The sequence below is a fragment of the Mobula birostris genome, chromosome 1, assembly GCF_030028105.1.
Source record: "Mobula birostris isolate sMobBir1 chromosome 1, sMobBir1.hap1, whole genome shotgun sequence".
Taxonomy (NCBI): Eukaryota; Metazoa; Chordata; class Chondrichthyes; order Myliobatiformes; family Myliobatidae; genus Mobula; species Mobula birostris.
Genome location: NC_092370.1, coordinates 130847230 through 130865069, shown reverse-complemented (window position 1 = coordinate 130865069; position 17840 = coordinate 130847230). Strand labels below are relative to the sequence as shown.

Below are 17840 nucleotides of genomic sequence, written 5' to 3'. Positions count from 1 at the left end.
AAGATTGGATGATTGGCAGGAGGCAACGAATGGGAATAAAGGGAACCTTTTCTGGTTGGCTGCCAGTAACTAGTGGTGTTCCATAGGGGTCTCTGTTGGGACCAGTTCTTTTTATGTTGTATGTCAATGACTTGGATGATGGAATTGATGGTTTTGTTGCAAAGCTTGCGGATGATAGGAAGATAAGTGGAAGGGCAGGTAGTTTTGAGGAAATAGAGATGCTGCAGAAGAACTTAGACAGATTAGGAGAATGGTCAAGAAAGTGGTAGATGGGATAGTGTCGGGAAGTGTATAGTCATGCACTTTGATAGAAGGAATAAAAGGGTACGCTATTTTCTAAATGGAGAGAAAATTCAAAAATCAGATGCACAGTGATTTGGGAGTCCTTGTGTAGGATTCTCTCAAGGTTAGTTTGCAGATTCAGTCAGTGGTGAGGAAGGCAAATGCAATGTTAGCATTCATTTCAAGAGAACCAGAGAGTCCAGGACCAGAGGACACAGGCTCAGAATAGAGGCACGTCCCTTTAGAATACAGATGAGAAGGAATCTCTTCAGCCAGAGAGCAGTGAGTCTGTGGAATTCATTGCCACAGGCAGCTGTGGAGGTCAATTCTTTAGGTACACTTAAGGCAGAGGTTGATAGATTTTTGATTAGTCAGGGCACGAAAGAATACAGGGAGAAGACAGGAGGTAAGTGGATCAGCTATGGTGAAATGACGGGGCAGACTTGAGGGCCCAAATGGCCTAATTCTGCTGCTATATCTTATGGATTACCCTACTGCATGTAGTCTTCTGTCACTGCTGGCAGGGGGGAGCTGTAACACAGGATAAGAAAGATGCCAAGGTCATTACCTTCTACAAAAACAAAGGTAGGAGAATTGACTGTAACAACTACAAGGGCATCTCTCTCTTGAATGTTGTTGGTAAAGAAGTTGGCTGAACCCGTCTACCTGGAGTCACAGAGTGGCTTCTGTGTTGGAAAGTCAACTATAGATTTTCTCCCCACTAGCTCCGGAATTGCGGAGAACAAAAGCAACCGCTCTACATTGCGTTTATTGATCAAGGCATTTGACTAGATCAGCAGAGATGGGCTCTTTCAGATCCTCTCTAAGTTAAGCTGCCCACTAAGACTACAGACCATGATCAAATCCTTCCACAACAATGTGAAAGGGACTGTGCAGTACAGTGGCAACCCTTTGGAGCCCTTTGACATAATTAGTAGTGTTAAGCAAGGCTGTGTTCTTGCCCCATGCTCTTCAGGGTCTTCTTTGCTCTTCTGAGGCATGCATTTTACACTGCAAAAGAGGGGACTTACCTCCGCACTAGATTAGATGGCTGGCTTTTTAACCTTGCTTGCCTAGGATCCAAACCAAAGTGCTCGAGGGTATGATTAGAGACATGCTGTTTGCTGATGATGTTTGCAGTCGCAACCCACTCTCCACAACATCCCTGAGCTTGATGGATTGCTTCTCCCAGGCCGGCAAGGGATTTGGGCTGACTATCATCCTGAAAAAGACAAACAGTTTGGGACAGGACATCAGTCATTACCAGTCGTAAATTCAAAGACGGTGTTGTTCATTAGTTGACATACTTGGGGTCCATAATCAGTGATAACCTCTCCTTCAATGCAGAATTTGGCAAGCATATTGGAAAGGCTGCATGAACACTTGCCTGCCTCACCAGGAGACTGGGAGAACTCCAAACTCAGTTAAGCAAAGATAACAATTTACAACACTTGTGTCGCCAGCACACTGCTGTACAGCTGCGAGGCTTGGACATCATATGCTAAGCAGGAGAGAAGGCTTGGCACTTTTTATTTAAGGGGACATCATCGTATCTTGGGCAACTGGAGGGAAAGAAGTACCCAATGCTGAGGTTCTCTCATGCTGGCCTCCCTGGCATATGCATTCTGCTCACACAATGTAGGCTGCACTGGCTGGGTCATGTCTGCTGAATGCAGGATGGCCCCATCCCAAAAGATATCCGCTATGGTGAGCAGACTTCAGGCAACATAACAACTGGCCACGAGCAACTGTGCTATAAGGATGTCTGCAAGGGGAACATGAGGGGCTGGATATTAACACTGAGTCCTGGGAAGAACTGGAAGCTAACTGCAGTAGATGTAGAAGCACCCTGAAACAACACCTTAAGTCAGGCTGGACAAATTCATGAAAGCAGCAGAAGACAAACAAGCTCATAGAAAGGAACTGCTTATGGATGTGACCTTTGCAACAGAGACTGCTACTCTCGCATTCATCTCGTCAGCTACTGACGGCGCTGCACCAATAACTAGATAGCTGGGACGTAACATCTATGGTTGACCTCAACCAACATAAGTGGAGGAAGATTTAATTTTAGTATTCTGTAGGGAGTTGAATAAATGAATATCTTTTGAGAAATAATTTGCAATGCTACGGAGAGAGGGGCCAGCTCAATTATTCTGCTGTAGAGCTAATACAAACTAAACAGGCTGCATGGACACCTGCGTTTGCTATAACTATTCTGAGATTTTAGATGGAGAACAATACATGGGCGTGGACGTGATCAGGAGTTCTTTATCTGTGATTACTGTTAGCAGGAGAAAGGATATATGAGATGACAGGGACAAAGGGCGACTGAGAATATTGGACAAGAATTTTATACAAAGGAAGAAGAGATCATGGAAGAATGGAAGATGAAATAACTCGCTAATGCTTTTCATATTGTTGGAATCTTTTACTGTATTTTATTTTCCATGATTAATTTCTTGGTTATCATTTCCTGAATAATAAAATCCTCTCAATCCTTGAGATAACTAGAAGACACAAGAGGTTTCAGATGCTAGAATCTGGAGCAAAAAAAGAAGAACAAAATGCTGGAGGAACTCAGAGGGTTGAGCAGTATCTGTGGGATTGAGGGAGAGGAGAATTGCCAATGTTCTGAGTCTCAATGATCTTTAATTGCTAACTGTTTCAATGTAAGGACGTTGGATTGTCGCTGTCTGACCTCATGGGTATTTCCAGGCTTTTCTGCTTATTATTTTTAACTTCTTTTGTTTATTGCACATGGAATGCTTCTTCCTTGGCATTTTTATTTCTTCAAAATGTATATTTCTAGATGATTTATACATTTATCAAAGTTAGTAATTCTTATTTACTGTCCTATGGTGAATTTCATCTTTGCTTTCTGTGTCCCAGCATAATCTTTGGTCTTCTGAAGAAAAAAAGATATTTGAAGATCAAGATATGCCATGGTCTTCTGGGCAGTGGTAATCCTTATCTTTTTGTATGCTTCTGACACATAGATCACTATCTCAACACCTCAAGGTACTGCAGAGATGCTACAATCTACAATCAATGACTCTACAACTCATGTTCTCAGTATTTATTTTTTCTTTGCATAATTTGTCTTATTTTTTACGCAGGTTGTTTGTCAGTCTTTGTGTATATTTTTCATAAATTCTATTGTATTCCGTTATTTTCCTCTAGATGCGTACAAGAATCGCAAGGTAGTATATGGTAACATATATATTCAGTGGTCACTTTATTAGGTACATCCTAGCCCATCTTCTTCAAGACTTGACATTTTGTGCATTCAGAGATGCTCTCTGTACACCACTGCTGTAACACATGGTTATCTGAGTTACCGTTTTCTTACTGTTAGCTTGAATCAGTCTGGTCGTTCTCCTCTGATCTCTCTCATTAATAAGACGTTTTCACTCACAGAGCCACCACTTGCTAGATAAATTTTGTTTTTTTGCACCATTCTCTGTAAAATCTAGAGACTGTCGTGTATGGAAATCCCAGGAGATCACAGTTTCTGAGATACTCAAACCTCCCTGACTGGCACCAACAACCATTTCACAGTCAAAGTCATTGAGATCACATTTCCTCCCCATGCTGATGCTTGGTCTGAACAACAAGTGAATATCTTGACCATGTCTGCACGCTTTTATGCACTGAGTTGCTGGTGCATGACCAGCTGATTACATATTTGCATTAACAAGCAAGTGTAAAGGTGTACCTAATAAAGTAGCCAGTAAGTGTATATTTACTTTGACTTTAAATTTGAATTCTAGTTGTGCAAAATCTTCCAAGTTCACTGGCAGGTAGATTGAATAAATATTTATTTCTTCTTGCAGGCAATGAACTTTCACTGTGGCCCTAATTACAACTGAACTACTCCTGTAGGCAGACTTGGTCAGTCATTTACCTAACACCAGATTCTGTAGATTTATTTCAGACTCTGTCTTGCCAATTAACAGTTTTCTAAGCCTCTTTGAAAAACGTGTAATATCCCCAAAGACTCGTGAAAATTCCTAGTCCAAGAGTGTTCAAAATTATAAAGAATTTTTTGGGATGGCATTATTAATCTTACCTCCATGTATTGGGAGGACACACAAAACAGCTTTAATGCTGGAAATGCATGTTTTCTCACTGATACACCCTGTTGAGCACCTGCTCCACTGGTGGTAGGGACTGAATATTTCAAATTGGCCTCATGAGCTCCTTTAGAGTACACAGACATTGAGTAGAAACAAATTATCCATGATTCCCAAGGGAATATTTAAGAAGACTTTATTTATATCTATCCTGCTCCAACTTCACCTCCAAAGTGTCTGAAGAAAACTTCGACAGGCTGAGCATGCAAAGACAATTGAAAGACCTGGAGAAGACATGGTCTCTATCAGTTGGGAAGCCTGGGATCCTAGGGCACAGCCCCAGAATAAAGGAATACCCCTTCACAACTGAGATGAGGAGGAATTTCTTCAGCCAGATGGTGATAAATCTGTGGAATTCGTTGTATCAAAGAGCATTGGAGACCAAGTCATCATGTGTGTTTAAAGCAGAGATTGATGGGTTCTTGATTGATAAGGAGGGGTTACGGATTATGTGGAGAAGAGAGAGAATGAGGTTGAAAAAAATCAGCTATAATTGGTAAAATAGAGCTGATGGGCTGAATGGGGAAATTCTGCTCCCATAGCTTATTGCCAAAGATTTCAAGTACTTTTCTTAGCCAACTCATCTCTTGTACTGATATAGTTTCCCTTGTTTGAATTAAGACTGTTGTTTTGGACTGATCAAAATAATTGACAAGCTCTATGTATAAGCTCTGTAATTTATCTGATTTGCAAAGGCCCCCTTACTATTGCTCTCTGCTGACTGAGTTTTGTCAAATATAGTGTGTAGCTCAAGCTTTCTCCTGTGGTGTTGGGTGAATCCGATTTGCTTTGAGAAGGTTACATCTGATTTCTTGTGAGCATGCAGTGAAATATGAATAAGCAGTATACAGCCAGATTTAGAGTTAGGATTGAGAACAGCAGGGGTTGGGAACATGGTTTTGTCTCCAGCTGAAACCGTGGTTCCAGAGAGCTTGACAAACTGAACATGTAGGCAGGGTGGAAGTTAGGGCAGTGGAACACTCCTGCAAGATATGGGAAGTCGAGGAACCTCACAATATCAATAATAACTACATCTGTGGACCCAGCTGCAGCTTTTGACAAGTTGGATCAAGGAACTGGGGCTGGATATAGATGATCTCCACTATCCAGGCCATGCAGTCTTCTTTCCCCTTTGGTAAATAAAGGAGTAGCAACAGTGCTTAGAGACAACATTGTTGGAGGATTGTCTAGTGAGGCCATGTGGATAGAAATCAGAAACAAGAATAGGAGGAGTACTTTGGCTCTAGTGACCATAATTCTATTATTTTAAGATGGTGATGGAAAAGAATAGACCAGGTCCACACACAAACAAGAGAAAATCTGCAGATGCTGGAAATCCAAGTGACACACACAAAATGCTGGAGGAACTAAGCAGGCCAGGCAGCATCAATGGAAAAGAGTAGAGTCGATGTTTGGGGCCGAGACCCTTCAGCAGGACTGGAGAAAAAAAATAGCTAGAAGGTGGGGGGGGAGGGGAGGAAGGAACACAAGGTGATAGATGAAACTGGGGCAGGGGAGTGAAGTAAAAAGCTGGGAAGTTGATTGGTGAAAGAGATACAGGGCTGGAGAAGGGAGAATCTAATAGGAAAGGGCAGAAGGCCATGGAAAAGAGTGGGGCGATGGGCAGGCAAGGAGATAAGGTGAGGGGGGGACATTACTGGAAGTTCGAGAAATCAGTGTTCATGCCATCAGGTTGGAGGCTACCCGGATGGAACATAAGGTGTTGCTCCTCCAACCTGAGTGTGGTCTCATCACAACAGTAGAGGAGGCCATGGATGGACATGTCGGAATAGGAACAGGAAGTGGAATTAAAATGGGGGGCCACTGGGAGGTCCCAATTTTTCTGGCGGATGAAGCGTAGGTGCTCAGTGAAGCGGTACCCCAATCTATGTTGGGTCTCACCGATAGACAAGAGGCCACACCAGGAGCACTGGATACAACAGAAGACCTTAACAGACTCACAGGTGAAGTGTTGCCTCGTCTGAAACAACTGTTTGGGACCCTGAATAGTAGTGCGGGAGGAAGTGTAGAGGCAGGTGTTGCATTTGTTCTGCTTACAAGGATAAGTGCCAGGAGGGGGATCAGTGGGGAGGGATGAATGGACAAGGGAGTCACGTAGAGACTGATCTATGTGGAAATCAACTCCCTAGCTCTTTACTTCGTCCATCCCAGTTTTACCTAGCAGGTTGTGTTTCTCCCTCCCCTCCCCCACCTTCTAGCTCTGATTCCTCATCTTCTTTTTCTCCAGCCCTGTTCAAGGATCTCGGCCCCAAACTTCGACTGTACTCTTTTCCATAGATGCTGCCTGGCTTGCTGAGTTCCTCCAGCATTTTGTGTGTGAGGCCAGGTCCATAGGTTAGTTTCCTAAATTGGAGTAAGTCTAACTTTAGGGACGTTTGGAGGAATCCAGCAGAGGTTGATTGGGTGAGCCTGTTTGAAGTGAAAGGAATGAATGGTACCTGGGAGGCTTTCAAGAGTGTGATATCAAGAGTCCAGTGCAGCATGCTCCTGTTAGAGTAAAGGGTAAACCTGGTAAGTTTAAGAAAGTGATTGATGAGAGTTATTGATGCTTGTAATAAATAAAGCTAATCTATGGTGAAGAAAACAAAGGAAGCATACGTTTGGTTTAGGAGGTTGGGAACCATAGATTAGCTTTATTTGATGACTATTAAAAGATGAAGAATAAGTTACTATTCCTGGGTGTTACTCTGAAATAGTAACACCCAGGAATTTAAAGTTGCGAATCCTGTCCACCTCTGATCCTTCGATGAGGATTGGCTCATGGGCCTCTGGTTTCTCTCTTCTAAAGTGTATACTTAGTTCCTTGCTTTTCATTAGTCACTGCTAAAGTTCCTGAAGACTGGACTCTTGCAAAGCCATTCTGACTATCCCTAATCAGTCTATGCTTCTCCAGATGCTTGTAAGTCATGACTCTAAGAATCCTCTCCAACAGTTTGCCCACCGCCAGTATAAGACTCTCTGCTCTATATAATTCACAGGATTATCCCAGTTACCTTTTTTTGAACAAAAGAATAATGTTTGACATTCTTCATTCTTCTGATACTACTCCTGTGGTCAATGAAGATGCAAAGATCATCACCAAAGGCACCGCAATCACTTCCCTCACTTCCTGTAGTAACATGGGGTATATCCTGTCGGGCCTCAAAGGCTTATCTGTCCTGATATTTTTCAAAAGTTCCAGTACATCTTCTTTTCTTAACATCAATACAGTATATTCCAGCACATTAGCTTATTCTACACTGTCCTTGCATTTGTCATTACCTCTCTCGCTGGTGAACACTGAAGCAAAGCAAAATTGGAGAGAAGCAAGAGTGGCTAGATGAAATTAAAAGAAGGCATAAATTTTGGTGTAAAAAGATTTAAAACAGGAAATCCTTAGAAGTTTCTCAGTATTATTATCATATAACTGTATTATGGAACCTAAAAGCTGAATGCCCTATTCATTTGTTTTAATTTTTAACAATAAATCTGCAAAAGTGTTAAGCAAAGGTACCTTAAATATGTTTCCTTTTTATTGGTTTGAAGAAATAGTGTGTTCATTTTTTTGTTCCTTGTACTTATTTTCCTAGTGTGAACTGCCACTTAGGTGCACAAAGAACTTTCGTGATTTTCTTGTATTCAAACATTTTTTTGTATTCTTTCCAGCCATGAGCTCGGAATCAGCTAGCTCCCTAATGTACCAAGGAACCACCAAGAGATATAACTTACCGGTTGAACACCTGGATTACAGCTATATAGAAAAATGCACCGATGTGAAGTATCTGGAAAAGATTTTGATAGTGTTGAGGTACACACTCATGACAGCTTTCCTATTTTGAAATATTTGCACAATGTTGCCAGATATGCATATTAATGAACACTCTCAGAAATGAAGATCAATGTTGATTCTTTTGAATATCTACAAATATTTCTGTAGATTTATAAATATGGATATTATTAAATTTCCTGAACTCTAAACATAATTGTTCATTTATATTATATGTTGTATTGCAGAAAGGTAATTGTAATGCTCAATAATTTAGTCAAGGTTACTACGTTGTTAAAGCCAAAAAAAAAACTAGAAGTGTTAGAAATCTGAAATGAAAACACAGTATCATAGAAACACTCAGGCATCATCTGTGGAAAGAGGAACAGATTGAAAGTTTCAGGTTGAATACCTTTCAGAACCATAAAGTTCTTCAATTAGAAATATTAACTGTTTCTCTTTCCACAGATGCTTGTGAGCTATTGAGTGTTTCCAGAAAAATCTGTTTTTTAAAAAAAAATCCTATAGATCAGAATCTGGTTTATTGCCACTGACATTAGCCATGAAATTTGTTTTTTTGTGGCAGCAGTACAATGCAGGCATAACAAATTACTATAAGTTAACAACAAAAACAAATACTGTAGTGCAAAAGTGGAATAGAGGTTGTGTTCATAGACTGTTCAGAAATCTGATGGCAGAGGGAGAGAAGTGGTTTCTAAGTACTAAATGTGGGTCTTCATGCTCCTTCCTGTACCTCCACTCTGTTGGTAGTAATGAGAAGAGGGCATGCCCCGAAAGGTGAGGGTCCTTAATGATGGATGCCACCTTCTTGAGGCACCACCTTTGGATGAGTAGGGATGCTTGTGCCTGTGATGAAGTTGTCTGAGTGTATAACCCTCTGAAATCTCTTACATTCCTGTGCATTGGCACTTCCATTCCAGACGGTGATGCAGCTAGTAAGAATGCTTGCAATGGTGCATCTGTAGAAATTTACTGAAGTCTTTTGGTGAAAGCTGTGATGCTTCCCTGAGTTTTGTTGATATTAGTTGAAGTGATAGCGCACAATCCAATATTCTGTTTTTATTGTCTAATGTATCTTCAATTAATGAAATTGGATTGCATTGGCCAATTTTTTTTTCATTTGCACATGTATCCTGTTGCAGGTCAAAATATCCTCATCACACCATGCCACCTCACTATAGTTATGTCATAAGAACAAGTAGTAGTGCCTAAGGACAATTGCAATGCTTGGTTTTGTAGAACTTGTTGGAAAATTGTGATGAATGAGTTTTCAGCCTTAATATAATGTCAGCTGTTTACCAATTGATATTTCAAAGTTCAAAGTAAATTTATCGCCAAAGTACATATATGGCACAATATACTACCATGAGTTTCATTTTCTTGCGGGCATTCACTGTAGAACAAAGAAATACAATAGATCAATGAAAAACTACACCTAAAGACTGACAAGCAACTGATGTGCAAAAGAAGACAAATTGTGCAAATACAAAAAGAAACAAATAATAATAAATAGGAAATAAATAATGCTGAGAACATGAGATGTAGAGGCCTTTAAAGTAAGTCCATAAGTTGTGGAATCAGTTCACAGTAGAACTGAATGACATTTTCCATGCTAGTTCAGAATAATATATGCTCCTAAGCCTTGTGATGTGGGACTTAAGACTCCTGTACCTCTTGCCCAAAGGCAGCAGCGAGTAGTGAGCATGACCTGGATGGTGGGGTCCTTGACAATGAATGCTGCTTTCTTGTGGTAGCACTCCTTATAAGTGTGTTTAGTTGTGGAGAGAGTTTTTCCTGTGACGGATTGGGCTGTATCCAGTACTTGTTGGCTTTTTGTTCCCATTTTCCTGTCTTCTATTCTTATGTGTTAAAGCAATTTTTGCAGCAGTTAGTTTTTCATTCAGGACCTCAAATTCTTGCTCCCTCTGTTCAAGGTCAGGTGATGAGGGGTATTATCCTGATCTGACAGCATTTTGTGAAAAAAGAGTTCAAGAGGTGGATCCCAGAAGTCGAGCCCTTCGTAAAAGCAATTTACCGGCAACTGCTGCAGACTTCAATAAAGAAGAGTGGCAGGAAATTACCACAGATTTTAAGGTATAAACTTTCCTTAAATGAGTAACAAATAGGCATTTAACTGAGATTGAAAAACTAAAGACATAATAAATTTAAGTCGAGTTTACTGTAATTACTTGCCTAGCAAAATCAATTGATTAGTGTGATTGCTTTAGAGAAATCTCTTGCTAATTTTGTAAATGAGATTTTAAAATACAGTTAGAGCAACTATTTGAGATGTGCTCTGTTTTCAGACTGAATTCTGTTTAGTTTGCAAACTAGTTATTATTGTTAGAGTACAATCTAATTATTTATATTCTGGTACTTCTGATACCTGAAGAAACAAGATTTTAACAATTTTAAATAACAATCATTTTATATTCTTATGTAATTATTTATTAAAAGTTGAGTAAAATATTTTCCATATTTGTTGGATCCCTTGAGAAAAGTAGCTGACCTTTAGTTTGAGTGTTGACTAAGCTGTTGTGGGAATTACAAGCCTTTTCAGGGTTCACTTCAAATGGTTGAGAAAAGTCATACTGAACTGATGCAGGAAATCACACTAGTCATGATCATGGATGATAGCTGGAAACCGAATGTCCTTCTAGCCAAGAGGATAACAAAGGATTCAGAGACAATTGTGGTGAATATTGTGAGATATAAGAGATCAACAGAAAAAAAGACCGTCTTAATTATCACTTTGATTGAGATTTTATTAATGACGGATTATGAGATTGAAGTGCCAATGTTGTTGACAAAGAGCTGATTAAGAACAGGGGCTTCAGTAGAGGTTTAGTAATATTTATACATTTTGACTTGGTATAGAGTCATAGAACACTCCAGCATAGAATTGGGCCATTTGGCCCATTAGGTCTGCTTCGCCATTCCATCACCGATTATTTATTATCCCACTCAACCCCATTCTCCTGCCTTCTCCCCATAACTTTTGATGCCCTAACTAATCAAGAACCTATCACCTCCACTTTAATTGTGCTCAGTGACTTGGCCCCCATAACCATCTGTGGCGATAAATTCCACCAATTCACAATGCTCTAGCTGAAGAAATTTCTCTTTATCTCTGTTTCAAGTGGACACCCATCTATTCAGAGTCTGTGCCCTCTGGTCCTAGACTCCCCCACCTGTAGAAACATCTCCTCCACATGCACTCTATCTAGGCCTTTTAATACTCGATAGGTTTCAATGAGATGCCGTCATTTTTCTAAACCCCAGCGAGTACAAGCCCAGAGCCATCAAACACTCCTTATAACCTTTTCATTCCCAGGATCATTCTTGAATCCCTTCTCTGGACCCTCTCCATCCTTTCTTCGATAGACCCAAAACTGCTTACAATACGCCAAGTGCATTCTGACCCATTCTTTGTAAAGCTTCAGCATCACATCCTTGCTCATATATTCTAGTCCTCACGAAATAAATGCTAATATTGCATTTGCCTTCCTTACCAACTCAACATGGTTTCCTTAAGGGGAAATCTTGCCTGATGAATCTTTTGGAATTCTTTGATGAAGTAACTGGCAGGATAGACAAAGAGTCAGTGGATGTTGTTTACTTCGATTTTCAGAAGGACTTTGATAAGGTGCTGTACATGGGGCTGCTTACCAAGGTAAGAGCCAAGATAAAAAGTGGGAGTAAATGGGGCCTTTTCTGGTTGGCTGCTGATGACTAGTGATGTTCCACAGGGGTCAGTATTGGGACCGCTTCTTTTCACACTATACTGTGTGTCAGCAATTTGGATTATGGAATTGATGGCTTTGTAGCCAGGTTTGCAGATGATACGACAATAGGTAGAGTAGCATCACACATCAAAGTTGCTGGTGAACGCAGCAGGCCAGGCAGCATCTCTAGGAAGAGGTACAGTCGACGTTTCAGGCCGAGACCCTTCATCAGGATTAACTGAAGGAAGAGTTAGTAAGAGATTTGAAAGTTGGAGGGAGAGAGGGAGATCCAAAATGATAGGAGAAGACAGGAGGGGGAGGGATGGAGCAAAGAGCTGGACAGGTGATTGGCAAAGGGGATATGAGAGGATCATGGAACAGGAGGTCCGGGGAGAAAGACGGGGGAGGGGGGGGGAACCCAGAGGATGGACAAGGGGTATAGTCAGAGGGACAGAGGGAGAAAAAGGAGAGAGAGAGAAAGACTGTGTGTATATAAATAAATAACAGATGGTATGAGGGGGAGGTGGGACATTAGCGGAAGTTAGAGAAGTCAATGTTCATGCCATCAGGTTGGAGGCTACCCAGACGGAATATAAGGTGTTGTTCCTCCAACCTGAGTGTGGCTTCATCTTTACAGTAGAGGAGGCCGTGGATAGACATGTCAGAATGGGAATGGGATGTGGAATTAAAATGTGTGGCCACTGGGAGATCCTGCTTTCTCTGGCGGACAGAGTGTAGGTGTTCAGCAAAGCGGTCTCCCAGTCTGCGTCGGGTCTCGCCAATATATAAAAGGCCACATCGGGAGCACCCGACGCAGTATATCACCCCAGCCGACTCACAGGTGAAGTGTTGCCTCACCTGGAAGGACTGTCTGGGGCCCTGAATGGTGGTAAGGGAGGAAGTGTAAGGGCATGTGTAGCACTTGTTCCGCTTACAAGGATAAGTGCCAGGAGGGAGATCAGTGAGGAGGGATGGGGGGGGACGAACGGACAAGGGAGTCGCGTAGCGAGCGATCCCTGCGGAAAGCAGAGGGGGGGGGAGGGAAAGATGTGTTTAGTGGTGGGATCCCGTTGGAGGTGGCGGAAGATACGGAGAATAATATGTTGGACCCGGAGGCTGGTGGGGTGGTAGAATATGTTGGACCTATCCACGGCCTCCTCTACTGTAAAGATGAAGCCACACTCAGGTTGGAGGAACAACACCTTATATTCCATCTGGGTAGCCTCCAACCTGATGGCATGAACATTGACTTCTCTAACTTCTGCTAATGCCCCACCTCCCCCTCGTACCCCATCCGTTATTTATTTATATACACACATTCTTTCTCTCTCTCTCCTTTTTCTCCCTCTGTCCCTCTGACTATACCCCTTGCCCATCCTCTGGGTTCTGCCCCCCCCCATCTTTCTCCCCGGACCTCCTATCCCATGATTCTCTCATATCCCCTTTGCCAATCACCTGTCCAGCTCTTGGCTCCATCCCTCCCCCTCCTGTCTTCTCCTATCATTTTGGATCTCCCCCTCCCCCTCCCACTTTCAAATCTCTTACTAACTCTTCCTTCAATTAGTCCTGACGAAGGGTCTCGGCCTGAAACGTCGACTGTACCTCTTCCTAGAGATGCTGCCTGGCCTGCTGCGTTCACCAGCAACTTTGATGTGTGTTGCTTGAATTTCCAGCATCTGCAGAATTCCTGTTGTTTAGGTAGAGTAGAATGTAGTGTTAAGGAGGCAGGGAGTCTGCAGAAGTACTTAGATTGGGAAAATGGGCAAAGAAGTGGAAGATGGAATATAGTGTAGAGAACACTATGTAGAGTGCACAATATATTCCATCTCTCACTTCTTTACCCTTTTCCTAATCTAAGTACTTCTGAAGACTACTAGAAGGAACTTCTGCACTTTAGTAGAAGGAATAAAGGCGTAGGCTATTTTTTAAACGGGGAGAAATTTCAAAAATCAGTGGTGCAAAAAGACTTGGGCAGGATTCCCTTAGTGGTAAGAAAGGCAGATGTGATACTAGTATTCATTTTGAGAGGACTAGAATTTAAGATCAAGGACATGAGTGGGGATCACATTGAAGCTTATTGAATATTGAAAGACCTAGAGAGCATAGAAGTTTCCTATGGTGGGTGAGTCTAGGACCAGCAGTCACAGCCTCAATAGAGGGAGTATTTATGTAGAACAGAGGATTTCACATCAAAGTTGCTGGTGAACACAGCAGGCCAGGCAGCATCTCTAGGAAGAGGTACAGTCGACATTTCAGGCTGAGACCCTTCGTCAGGACTAACTGAAAGAAGAGCTAGTAAGAGATTTGAAAGTGGGAGGGGGAGATCCAAAATGATAGGAGAAGACAGGAGGAGGAGGGATGGAGCCAAGAGCTGGACAGTTGATTGGCAGAAGGGATATGAGCGGATCATGGGACAGGAGGCCTGGGGAGAAAGAAAAGGGGGAGGGGGGGAAACCCAGAGGATGGGCAAGGGGTATAGTGAGAGGGACAGAGGGAGAAAAAGGAGAGAGAGAAAAAGAATGTGTGTATATAAATAAATAATGGATGGGGTACGAGGGGGAGGTGGGGCATTAGCAGAAGTTTGAGAAGTCAATGTTCATGCAATCAGGTTGGAGGCTACCTAGACGGAATATAAGGTGTTGTTCCTCCAATCAATTGTCCAGCTCTTGGCTCTATCCCTCCCCCTCCTGTCTTCTTCTATCACTTTGGATCTCACCCTCCCCCTCCCACTTTCAGATCTCTTACTAGCTCTTCTTTCAGTTAGACCTGACGAGGGGTTTCGGCCCGAAACGTCAACTGCACCTCTTCCTAGAGATGCTGCCTTGCCTGCTGCGTTCACCAGCAACTTTGATGTGTGTTGCTTGAATTTCCAGCATCTGCAGATTTCCTCATATAAGGGAGGATTTCTTTAGCCAGAGGGTGATGAATCTGTGAAATTCATTGCCACGGACAGCTGCAGAGGCCAAGTCATTAGGTATATTGAAAGCGGAGTTTGATAGGTTCTTAATTAGTCAGGGATTGAACGATTAAGGGGAGAAGGCAGAAGAATGGGGTCGAGAGGGATAATAAATCTGCCATGATGAAAGATTGGAGCAAATTCAATGGGCCAAAAGGCCTATATCTGCTCTTATATCTTATAAGTAAACCACAAATATCTATAGTTCATGTAGTCTCACTTTATGAGTCTGAAAGGTTAACTCTGTTTCTCTTTCTGCAGATACTACCTGACCTTCTGAGTATTTCCAGCATTTTCTGTTGTATTATTGTATTTATAGGTCTGCTTCTCTTCATAATACATAAAACATCTAAATTGTCTTGAATGTAACTTACCTCTTACTTCAATAAGTATTTGAGAGTGTATTGGTAGAACTATAATAAAAGCTTCACGAGAGTAACAGCAACCTGTTTGTGCAGTTACTAGTGATATTCTAAATACACGTTGGAAATGTATTTCATGTTGGCATTCTAAAAATATAAAGTTGAACTGTGGAAACTCTAGTATTTCAGAAAATTTAATCATTATCACACATAAATAAAATGGGATTATATCATACTATCCATCATGTATTCACAAGCAAGGTCCCCCAAAGGAAGAAAGGGAAATTGCGGAGTTTTCATATCAAGCTACTCTTTATTTCCTGGCTAGCTGTAAAGCAGAATTGCCAGAGGCTTGGAAGAAAGTTCCAATGCACAGCTGTGACTGCTAGAGGGATAACCAATCTAGAAAATGGAAAAATAATAGAATTCTTTGGGAGGAAATTGCTAAAATTTAATTACTAAATTAAAACAATATAGTAAAGCTGTGATAATCTGCTATCTGTTAAATCCTGATGGTTCCACATCTCTCTCCCTTTAACATAACAGGGTACTGGTTCCCACCCTCCTATTAAACTTACTGAACTCATAGAACATTTATTATATCTCTGAGAAACACCTTTTACAGGATGTTGATAATACGACTGTAGTAGCTGCACCTCAGTGACTCTGGGACCAAAATCCTCATAGGGTGTTTGCTATTGCTATGGATGAAGGTATTTAAATCACTTTGGTAGGTGCAATGAAAAGGAGAAAAATGGTATATTCATGATTGCAAAAAAATAGCACTAGAGGACAATATACAGTTTACTTAAGACCAGACCAAGAGAGAATGCAATAGGAAATTTAGTTTGCAACATAAAGCACTTCAAAGAATATTGGAGAACTGCATTTTCAGGATTATGATGTTTTGACAATAATGGTGGCTTGGCTAACAAAAGAGACAGTACGGGATATGAAATAACTTGCTATAAAGAGTTTGGGAAAGATTAGGGAAAGGAAAAGTTCGTGGACAATATTGCTTGAAACTATTGTAGGTCTGGTGGACAGCAAACTTTCGAGGAAATTAACAGAAATTAAAAGTCATAAAGGAATTACTGGGGATTTTAATGATCTGTTTAAGGACCAGAATAGTAACAATATAAGGGACACAATTCAGTAAGAATTTTGAATCTTTTTGAACATTACTTCCCTGACCTGTCAAGGAAAGAGATATTGCTTCAGTTCAATCTGCAGGGTGAAATGGGCTGAGAAAATGTCAGTGGGAAACGTTTAGGACTAGTGATTATTATAATTATTAGAATTGCTGTGGAAAAAGATACTGAATACTGGGATTAAAAAAATATAAACATATTGTTTGTGTCACCTTTGGTTCTTTTTGTTGATTAATTTCATGGCACTTATTCTAGTATGGGAATGGTTTCTGTCTATTGACTCTATAGAGTTTATGATTTAAATACCTCCATCAGACCCTTATGCTACATCCTCTGTTCCAGGAATAATTGTTGCTTCTCTGATCCATTTATGTAACAAAAATCTCTCACCCTGGAATCATTCTAGTAAATCTCTTTCCTAAAACATCCTGTCTTAAAGTGTGGTGCCCAAAACTACACCCAAATTCCAGTCTTAGATGAACCAGATTGTTATAAAAGCTCATCTTGTCTTGCTATACAAAAAAGAAAACAAGTACCATGTTTCTGAAATGAAAACAAGAACAGGATTCTACGTCTATCTATTTATTTATTTATTGAGATGCAGCACGGAATAGGCCTTTCTGGCCCTTTGAGCCACACCACCCAGCAATCCCCCGGCTTAATCACGGGACAGTTTATAATGACCAATTAACCTACCATCTGGTACGTCTTTGGACTGTGGGAGGTAACCGGAGCACCTGGAGAAGGCCCACGTGGTCACGGGGAGAGTGTAGAAGCTCCTCTGAATTTATCCTCCCACTCTCAATAACCTATGCATATATCTCCCCAGATCTGGAGCACTGAATACAAGAGCAGGGAGGTTATGCTTCAACTTTGTGAAATATTGGCCAGATCTCATCTGAAGTACTCTGTTGTTTTCATCACCATTCTCTAGGAAAGATGTGAAGGTGCAGAGGAGATTCACTAAAAGACTGCCTGGGTTGGAGCATTTTAGTATGAGGACAGACTGGAGAGCCTAGTTCTGTTTTGCCTTTAACAGAAGAGGGTAGGAGTGCACATGATTGAGGTATATAAAATGCTGAAGGCTATAGATTTAGAGGAAGGGGTTGGAGATTTAGAAGGGATCTGAAGGGGACTTTCTTCACCCAGAGAACGGTGATTACCTGGAATGCATTGCACGGTAGAGTGATGGACGTGAGATGTTGACAGCACATAAGAAGTACTTAATCACCTAAGCATAAGTCAAGTGCTGGAGGAATGGACTAATACAGCTAGCACCCACTGCTCAGCCTGCTTCCATGTATGACTCCATAACTCTCTTTAACTATTGTTTTCAGAAGTGTGTCTATTAATTGATACAGCCTCTCTTCATTTTTCCTATCTAAACGTAGTGCATGCCTATATTCTCTTGAATCTTATTGGGACCTCCTCATAATTCACC

The 17840-nt window shown here is 41.3% G+C and overlaps 1 protein-coding gene across 5 annotated transcripts in view; it reads left to right on the top strand.

Annotated features, from left to right (window-relative positions):
• LOC140199839 (sperm-associated antigen 1-like) overlaps positions 1-17840 on the top strand; it is a 134565-nt gene that overhangs the window by 5592 nt on the left and 111133 nt on the right. For 4 of the 5 annotated variants that reach the window (XM_072262370.1, XM_072262378.1, XM_072262362.1 and 1 more), the window contains exons 2-3: positions 8085-8226; positions 10140-10299. In XM_072262370.1, the coding sequence (XP_072118471.1) occupies positions 8087-8226; positions 10140-10299 (300 nt within the window). In that variant the 5' untranslated portion in view covers positions 8085-8086. Of the gene's footprint in view, positions 1-4124; positions 4177-8084; positions 8227-10139; positions 10300-17840 lie in introns of those variants that run through there. The other variant, XM_072262356.1, reaches the window with a different exon arrangement.